Raw genomic sequence first — 9,848 nt, 5'->3', positions numbered from 1 at the left:
GACAGAGAGAGAGAGACATAGAGACAGAAAGCGAGAAATCACCCCCCAGGGGTGATGGTCACGCCGCAATCCTTTCTCCTCCATTCTCCTCTCAGGATCTTGGGCACGCACGCACACGTGCCCCGCGTGAGTTCTAAGCCACCGGGTCTGGGACTCGAACCGCGGTCGACTACGTGGGAGTCCAGCGACATAGCCATCACGCTAACTGCTGGTTCCCAGTTCTTTTTCTTCTTTTAAAATGAAGAAAACTTAAAACTTAACTTTCAAAATAGGAAGTATAACATGATTTTATTGTAGGCCATTCCCATAGTAGTTAAGGAAGCTGGATCCCACAAGGCCAACCACAGTTCAAATCCCAACTCTGGTGGTTTAAAAAGCACACTGGGCACATTTATGTGTGTGCTCCAATTCCCGACAAAATGGAGAAATGGAGAAGGGATTGTGAGTGACCATGGTCTACTGAGAAGTAGAATGTCCTTCTTTCTCTCTCTCTCTGGCATGTATGCACACATTCTAAAGACAAACATATATACATATATGTGTGTGTATGTATATATATACATATGTATATATGTGTATGTGTATATATATATATATATGTATAAAAGAATGTCTCTCTCTCTTGCTTGTTCTCATTCCCTCTCTTGCTCACTCATTTTACATTGTCTCTTCCTTTCTTTCCATAGATCCATTCTCCTATCTGCCTTTTGTCTCCACATAGAGGACAAGAATAATAGTCATTGATGATCATTTTGACTATTTCTAGGCAGTGACATTGCAGATGATTATATGGTTTCTATGTTGCTGATTTATTTTTAATGAGTGGGTAAATTTTTATATTAATGAAAACAAAGAGCTCATTTCAAAGAAAATAAATATACCTTCTTAATACTTTTAAAGAAAATAGCTGCTTGGTAGAAGGTATATCTTTTGTCATTTTAAAGAAAATCCAAAACAAACTTACATGCCTAAATACAAATGCCTAAAGTAACAAATTACAAATGCCTGACATTACAAATGCCTAAAGTAAGTGTTTAATGATAACAGAGAAATAATTATGTAGTGAGTTGAGTACGTGCAATAGCACTCAATGAGTCTTTACCTTTTTTTTAAAGAATTGTTTTATTTATTTATTTATTTATTTATTTAAATTTGACCAGAGAGGGAAGAATGAGAGAGAGAAAAAAGGAAAGTGAGAAAGCAAGCTGCCAGGTCCGTAACTCCAACCACAGACAGCCATGTGGGAATACATTGCCCTTAACCTCCACAGCATCTGCCAACCCTGAGTAACATTTTGAAGCCTCATGTGAGACCCTTCTCATCCCCCCCAATGAACCCAAAGATCAGGGTATTTCTTTCTTATTTCAGGTTTTGGGGAAAGGCATTTCAGCCATGCTGATGATCTTCTCCCTCTTGGAGTTCTTCATAGCTTATGCCACATGGATTTTTGTCATTGGGGTGAGTTCAGCCTCTTTCTTATCAAATCATTTGAGTATGTGCTGTAGAAATACAGACTTACATGTCTGCTAGGCTGACTGGAGCCCACTTTAACCCTGACTCTGATGGGGAAGAGGAGACTGAATCGGACTGCAATAACATTAGTGCTTGTTTTCACTCATTCTTTCCAGAGTAACCAAGATTAATCCAGCTGTGTAAACAAACAGCTCCGTGGCACCAGACTATTCCTCAGCTCCATCCAGAAATAATGGTCTCCTGACTCGTACCCCGACAAATGAAAAGAAAAAGCGGTATTAGTCCAATTTCACAGGGTAAAACTATTCTACAGAAACTACATATGAAGCTGACTTTTACAGGCCACAATGATCACTGATCTTTAAGACTGTTTGAGAACTCTGAAAACAATTCATCACTAATGGTAACCGTATCTCTCTGTCACTGTTTCTTCCTGCGTACCACCATTACACACTGGCAAAAGTGAATGGCCAGAGGAGTGAAAATGGCTCTCCAACTCTCTTAAAGTGACAAATTATCTTGTGCATATTACCTTTTCCTCAATAAAATATCATTAAAAATAAAAGCTTTTTTGGTATTTCTTTAACATTCTTATTGGTTTAATATTGGTTATAGAGCAGGAGGTCAGAGGAAACACTGCACATCAGACTGATATCGTGCCTCGATGGTAATGTGCAATGTCTGTTGACTCCATTGTGTTGCTCTAACACAATGAAAGGAAGGCAGACATGCAAACATGTGCCTGAGAGACCTGTGGACAGCCATCTTGCTTTTACAACAACCACTCTTGGGAAAACTAACTAATGAAAACCTTTTCCCTCCCAGGAGCTGGCTTTGATTACTCCTGAGGGATCCATGTCCCAAGTACTTCTCACTTGGCCCTGCCCCACTGGGTATCCTTACATCATGAGGTTTCAGATGATGTGATATTCGAACCATAGCACTGTCCAAGTCACTGGAGTTCCTTTGCTTATTCTCTCCTCCCCTTTCTGTTCAGAAAGCAAATGCCTAACTGCCCTTTTTGAGGGTCTCATTATTTTGTACACTGATGCCATCAAGCACCTTGCCTTTTTGATATCTAAAAGGCTTTGCTATTTACAGAGCATTTTCATATACTTTAAACTCATTTGCAATGAGCCAAATGCAGGATGAAGATGGTGCATTGTGGGTTTTTCACTTTGATTTCAGATTTTTATTTTCAGATGGGAGAAATGTGGACTTTTTTTTAGGTTATAAAAGCCCTTTTATAAAGCCATTTTTAAACAAAACAAAACAGTTTACAAAAGAAAAAAAGACACAGAAAAAGAAAAACGTGCTTCATATGTCCCCAAAAAAGAAAAAATAAAGGGGACAATGCCAACCTGCTCAACAATAAAGGGTTCTTTTTCTTATTTAATTCAAAATACAAGCAAAGGATATACATACTTAAAACAGAGCTCAGGAGCAGACATGCAGTTCTGGGAACTTTTCAATAAAAGCAAAGCAGGAGTTTGTTTTTTTTTTTTTTTGTCTATGTAGATACAGAGACAGGGATATGTAAAAATTAAGTATTACAAAAGACCATCACACAGTTCTACCAATGCATGTTGCATCTATAATTCACGAACATGGTCAACAAAATCATGTTCACTTCAACCTCGTTTTATTTAAATTAAAGAAAAAACTTTTAAACAAAGCAGTTACATTCAAACTTTCACTTCCTTAATACCATGCTGGGACCTCAGCACTGTTAAGATATTACAAAAATGCCCAACCCTCTGGAGTCTGATCATGAATCTAACTACTTTGCAAGTAAGAAGAAAGGGAAGCCCCAGTCTCAATTCATGGACTACTTAATACATTTACAGTGGTTCCTCTCTTGTGACCTTCCTGCTCAGAACGTAGATTAAAGAATAAAATCAAGGAAGACTGGGAGTTTTCGAGTTGGCAAAGTCTCAAAGATGAATCCAGGCAAACAATTACTGAGAGCTTGGCTGCTGCTTAACCTGACAAGTCTTAAGTCTTTCCTTAAATTGCACAGGAATTAGGTGTATAAGGTTTGTTGCAACACATTCATGGTAAACAAACTAAGTAGAGCTCTTATTTACAAATCTTGTAACAAATACTTCTGGAGGAAAAGAAAAGAATTGACTAATTTCCAGAAGACAAAAGGTTTAATTGCCAGACATATACAAACACACATTCACACCCACACACACACCCCCACACACACCCACACACACCCACACAATACTTCAGGGGTTTTTATACATGTTATTTTTAGGGCATAAGCTGAGTGGTATACTATCACACCCCATCAAAAAGAAACAACAAAAAAAAATCCCGATTTTACCCTCCTCCCCATAATCTAAAAAAATCCTCCCTTCACTCCTGATGTACAAAGTGTATGCACAACTGTGGCATCTGACAAGCCACACAAAGCACGCTCAAACAGATGTCACCAGTTCAGTCCCTCTATAGGCATAGCAACAGGCAGTTACAAGATTTTTTAAAAGCTAGTGGGGATGCAAAAAAAAAAAGAAAGAAAGAAAAAAAGAAAGAAAGAAAGAAGAAAAAAGGGACCAGCAGTTAGCGTAATGGCTATGTCACTGGACTCCCACGTAGTTGACCGTGGTTCGCGTCCCGGACCCAGTAGCTTAAAACTCATGCCGGGTGCATGTGCGTGCATGTCCAAGATCCCGAGAGGAGAACGGAGAAGAAGGGATTGCGGCGTGGCCATCACCCCTGGGGGGTGATTTCTCACTTTCTGTCTCTCTGTCTCTCTCTGGCGAACCCCCCCTATGGAAAAAACCACAAAAAAAAAAAAAAAAAAAAAAGCTAGTGGGGAGGGACCAGCAGTTACCGTAATGGCTATGTCGTCAGACTCCCATGTAGTCTACTGCAATTCGAGTCCTGGACCTAGTGGCTTAAAACTCATGCTGGGCACGTGTGTGCATGCCCAAGATCCTGAGAGGAGAATGGAGAAGAAGGGATTGTGGCGTGGCCATCTCCCCTAGGGGGTGATTCCTCTGTCTCTCTGTCTCTCTGTCTGGTGAGTGCACACATCCTATAGCAAAAACTTCTCCAAAAAAAAAAAAAGAAAGAAAGCTAATGGGGATAATTCAAGTAAGAAAGAAAGAAAGGATGAATGGCATCCTAAGCATACAAAGATCAAAAACTATAGATGGAGAACTCTCAAAGCCATCCTAAGCAAACAGAGATCAAACTATAGATGGAGAACTCCCTAAGGGCAGGTTCTCTACATAGCAGAAGAAAGGGAGATGTAATTGTTGCAAATATTCATTAATTTGTGGTAATGGTAGTGAATATACAGGGAAGCTCCAAGATGATGACTGTCATCCCTGTCATGGTAGAGGTGAGATTACGTCCAAGGTGGGGGGCATAGTAGAGTCACAATATTGAACAAAATAAGTAATGTGAGCAAATCTTGAACATGGTAAAGAAACTGGAAAGAGAAACAGAAGAGACTTTCTAGCCTGTACTAAGGGCATGTTTGAGGAGATGATCACAAATTTACAATACAAACAAATTGCTTCAGAGAGGTGTGGCTACTCAGATATGGACCCAGAAACAGCACTTATTTCATTTCATTTGGGATTAGGCTTTTTTTGGTGGGGAGGAGGATGATAAAAATAGCAAGGGACAAGAAAGCTTAGGACATTGTCAAAGTATTATCAAAATAATGGACTGTGGATTCTAAATTGGATAAGGAAAGAATAAAAAAAGATGGATTGATTAAAGAAAAATCAAGATCTGCCTTTCTCTAGTGGAATTGTTGTGAAGGGTAAATGAGATGATGTTATATTAAAATGGATTGAAAATAGCAAAGTAGTACTCCATATTGTTGAACCTTTAAAATTATTATTTTTTCTTTCTGTTTTTGGAGAGGTTTTTGCTATAGGGGATGTTTTGATCCCCTGCATTATAGTCTTCACCTCTAGAAGTTCTGTTTGATTCACCTTTATGTTATTTATCTTCTCCTTCAAGTCATAAAAGGACTTTCTCATCTCCTGGAGTTCAATGTCTCTTTATCCTTGCATATCATAGAGTTTTTTCACCATGAATATTCTGAATTATTTTCCTGACATTTCAGTAAATTCTTTTTTTGTGTGTGTTGTTGGAGATGACTTACTGTTATCCCTTGTTTGAGATGTACCTACTGGTTTTCTCATATTGGAGGCTCTTCACCAATTTTTAGTCATTTGTTATGTGTTCATTTTAGGTAACTCTTTAGAGAAGGTTTCTGCACCTGTGAGTTCATTTTCTCTTTTTGACTGTGAATTAATTCTTTGCCAATATCTATCTTTGACTGTGGTTTGCAATGTGGTACACACAGAAGGAATTTTGAGTTCAAATTTAAGAAGAGGAATTTTTCCCTTTTTGCTGGTGTTTCAGTCAGGGGTTCAAAATTCCTCTGAGCCTTACAATGTTTAGATGTTTGGCTTCTATAAATCTAGACCTGTCTAATCCCTCTGAGGTGGAGGCCAAGCAGCAAATTGAGAATGTATGGCAGAAAAGAGAGAAAAAAAAAATTCATATGCCATGAATAGCATGCAAATTCAGCAGGGGACTTTAAATGGAGATGTTTGCTTAAGAGGCCTGCAATTCCCCTGTCCTATGTGGGGGAAGAAGTGTAAAAAATTAGCAAAAGTAGAAAAAAGTTCCTTTCTAGCTCTGAAACTGGGAGGAGAGCTTGGAAGTCTGGGGCTGTGTCTAGGGCTGAAAATAGCCCTGACCCAGGACCCTGGCTGAGCAGGGGGCTTCAGATGGATATGTCAGCTTAAGAGGTCTACAATTCCCCTGTCTTTTCTATTTCTGAAATGGGGAAGTGAGTTTGAAAGTCTCAACAGTATTTTTTTTTCTTTTTTTTATAGACCACAGATTAGTTTATTTTTAACACCAATCATGCAATGAATTCATAGGGAATAGGTTCCAGTAGCTCAGGCTCCTTTCCATTGGTTCTCACAAAGTGTGCTTCTCTGGGTGGGGCAGGCTGGCACTTTAGTTGAACCCAGGTACCTTTCTATTTGGCTTCTTTCTTTTTCTGGTCATTTTCCTTCACACATTTTAGGAAGCTATCTCTGCTCTTAGAATGCTTAATATGCTCAATATGCACATTGATTCTCTTGGCAAGAATCTTGCCCTTGTTTGTTCACGACAATGCCAACAGCATGCGGGGTAACATTGTAGACTCTTCCAGTTTTGCCATGGTAACATGTGTGGGGCATTCCTTTTTGAACAGTACCCATTCCCTTAATGTCTACAATATCACCTTTCTTGTAGATTCACATATATGTTGCCAAAGGAACAACTCCATGTTTTCTAAAAGACCTAGAGAACATGTATCGGGAGCCTCTACTATTTCCCTTTGTGTTTGTCATTTTGGTTAATTACTGGAAGATGGTGATTCCTCAACAGTATTCTTAATGCAATTCCATGACAGTCACAAAGCAGAACTCGTTCTCAAGGAAGTTTAGAGGAAATAAAGGTGGGGGCACAAATTCTGGAACCAGATTTAGATGGCTAGAGTTAGAATCTCAACTCAAATTTTTAAACTGTGCAACCGTGGACGAGACCCTTAACTTCCCCAAAACTGTTTTATCATCTGTTAAAATGCAAATAAAAATGTTATAATATGGATTATAACCCAAAGTATAAAATAAATATGCATAAATCCATATTAATATATACAATTCAATAAATAAAGGGGGTACCCTCCATTGTACAGTGATAATATAGTACTCAAGAGAGGCCATATCCCACATGGCTACCTGACTTGGCCACTTGAAACACACAGGGCATATGGGCAAATACCCAGGATTTGACAGGATGGCAGACTGGAGGAAAAGAATTGCAGCATGACCAGACTGCATGCATAGAGGGCCTTTTCACTCTTTCTCTCTACCTTTGTCTCTGTCTCTCTTGTGTGTGTGCTATATTATGAATAATGGGGAAAATTTTTCTTCACTGTTTAGTTTCCTTTAATGACCCCTATTTTCCCTGAAAGGTAAGTGTAGGTAACTGGGTGCTGGTGAAATGTTCACTTGCAGTCTTGCCTTGATTGCCCACATGCTGGAAGGCTCCCTCCCAGGAAAAGTACTCTCGAACCAGCATCTGGGTTTCCTCATTGCCAGAGGCTGGTTTCCACCATGTGTATGACTCATAGTCCACCTGCCAATCTGGACTCAGTGGAAAGGCAAGCTCTTGGTCTCGAAAGACCCAGACTCCAGAAATCGAACTGCTATTGTTGAGGAAAGGCAAGCTCTTGGCCTCAAAAGACCCAGACTCCAGAAATCAAACTGTTATTGTTGGTTCCAAGAGAATGACACTGGCAAAGGCATTCTTCCTCGGCTTGTCCAGTCTCTGGAACATTCCAGTTATGAGGCTACAACTCATGAAAGTCTGGGTGAGCTCTTCAGAGAAACAGTACTCAGAGTACCACTGGGACCAGCCATCCTTATCAAAGTATTTCCAGAAATATGGCAGCACCACGGAGGATGTGTCCTCATTGGAGTACTTGCACTTAAATTCATTCAACACAAAGGTACTCTTGGGTAGATGAGCAAAAGGGTCCTTGACCTTGGGCTCCGCAGCCAGTGCCTGCTCACATTTACCCATCTCCTTCTCAGGAACAGGGGTAGCAGCCTTTTTGTCCTCTTTCTGCTTGGCCTGGGGCTTCTGCTTCTCTTCCTGTTAACCCTTCTCTTTCCGTGGGTTATCCTCTTTAGGCTGCCTCTCTGCAAACTTCTTAGCATCAGACTGAGCCATCTTCTCACACAGTTTCACCTCCCCCAAGACAGCTCAGCACTGGGGCTGGTTAATGCAGGTGAGGAACCAGTGGTTGGTATTGGGGAAAGCCTGGTTGAAAGAAGGCTCCAAAATCTGTTTACAGAGCCACAACAGGGTGGAGAAAACTGTGATGTGAGTCAATGTCACTCGTTTTGCCCACCAGGAAAGTTCTGGTTTTTCAGTGAGCATCCAGCAACCCCAGAATTAGCCTCAGCTCCTCCTTTCCATTCTCTGTTGCCTGTTTGTTGTGGTAAACGATGCCCTAGGTGATAACTTTGTGGTAACTATGTCCTTTTCAGCAAAGCTCACCCACTGCACCACCTGGGCTGCTGCCTCTGGAGTACTTCCCCGCAGCTCCTCATAGCTCACTAGTGGGCAATGGCATTGCTCTCACACACACAGATTCCATCGTCACCCTCAAATGCTGGAATCTTGCCAGCAGGAAACTTGCAAAGAAATTCAGGGGTTCATTTGGTTTGGCCAAAGTGTAAGTGGGTGGTGTGGAGAGCACGCAGACCCCACTGCACTGAGTATCGATGAGGGCCTTAAAAGCACTCCAGTTTTCAGGGTATGTGTACAGTGTCCCAGCCACCATGGTGATTCCACAGAGGAAGGGGGAAATTTTTAAAATAAAATAGAGCAGGGAGAGGAAAACTGAAATAGCAATTATATGCACATCATAAGCATATTGTAAAGTTTAAATAAAATAAGCAATGAAAGACACTTAACACATTTCCTTAATGTACTAAATGCAAAAATGGTAATATTTTTTTAAGTATTAACTAACATTCTATTAAAGAATTGCATTTAAGTGATATGGTAACCATATGAAAACTTTTTTTGAGAGAGAGAGAGATTTTTGCTACAGGGCATGTGTGCTTGCTAGAGAGACAGAGAGAGGCAGAGAGACAGAAAGCAAGAAATCACCCCCCAGGGAGGATGGAAACCCCCCTTCTTCTCTTTTCTCCTCTCAGGATTTTGGGCATACGTGCACTCATGTTGGCATGAGTTTCAAGCCACTGAGTCCAGGAGTCAAATTCTATTCTGCTTCCTGAGAGTCCAGAGATGTAACCTTCATACCATCTGCTGGTCCTACCATATGAAAACTAAAAGTTACTTCATATGTATTTATGTGTGTCTGCATGTGTATACATATATACAAACACATTATACTTTACATAAATATACATATATACATACTGCTAATGTAAAATAAACTCAAATTGCTTTGTTTACCCAATTTGTATAGATTTATTTTCATTTTTCTGATTAGAACACCACCATATTTACACAGAAGAAGCATCTATTTCCTCCTGTGTACAAGTAAAATGGAGTTTCTAATAGTAATTTGGACAAGGTATTTTATCAGAGTTTAAAAAGTCAACAGGTTTATTGTAATAATTCTCAACAATGATTTGATCAATATTCAATCAGATATGTTAGTTTTAGCACATTTCCTGTTAACCAGTTCATGGGAAATCAACAACATGATCCACATAGAGAAATGTTTAAGATGATAAAGATTAAAAAGTTAAGTCATGGGCCAGTAAGTTGTGTAGTGATTATGGTGCTGGACTCTCACATGG

The 9,848-nt window shown here is 39.9% G+C and overlaps 1 protein-coding gene and 1 pseudogene across 2 annotated transcripts in view; one reads left to right on the top strand and one right to left on the bottom strand.

Annotated features, from left to right (window-relative positions):
* Window positions 1-2,026, top strand: part of LOC102482782 (membrane-spanning 4-domains subfamily A member 12-like) — a 28,830-nt gene extending 26,804 nt beyond the window's left edge. For both annotated transcript variants that reach the window (XM_027766412.1, XM_027766411.1), the window contains 2 exons: window positions 1,369-1,458; window positions 1,629-2,026. In XM_027766412.1, the coding sequence (XP_027622213.1) occupies window positions 1,369-1,458; window positions 1,629-1,643 (105 nt within the window). In that variant the 3' untranslated portion in view covers window positions 1,644-2,026. The remainder of the gene's footprint in view (window positions 1-1,368; window positions 1,459-1,628) is intronic.
* A 4,984-nt stretch (window positions 2,027-7,010) lies between these two features.
* On the bottom strand, window positions 7,011-8,857 carry LOC102482348 (elongation factor 1-gamma-like; annotated as a pseudogene).
* Window positions 8,858-9,848: the final 991 nt, after the last annotated feature.

This window comes from Tupaia chinensis, unplaced genomic scaffold (genome assembly GCF_000334495.1).
Source record: "Tupaia chinensis unplaced genomic scaffold, TupChi_1.0 Scaffold143204_1, whole genome shotgun sequence".
In the NCBI taxonomy this organism is placed as follows: domain Eukaryota; kingdom Metazoa; phylum Chordata; class Mammalia; order Scandentia; family Tupaiidae; genus Tupaia; species Tupaia belangeri.
Note: the sequence above shows the minus strand (reverse complement) of the source record. Positions and strands in the feature narration are given on the sequence as shown.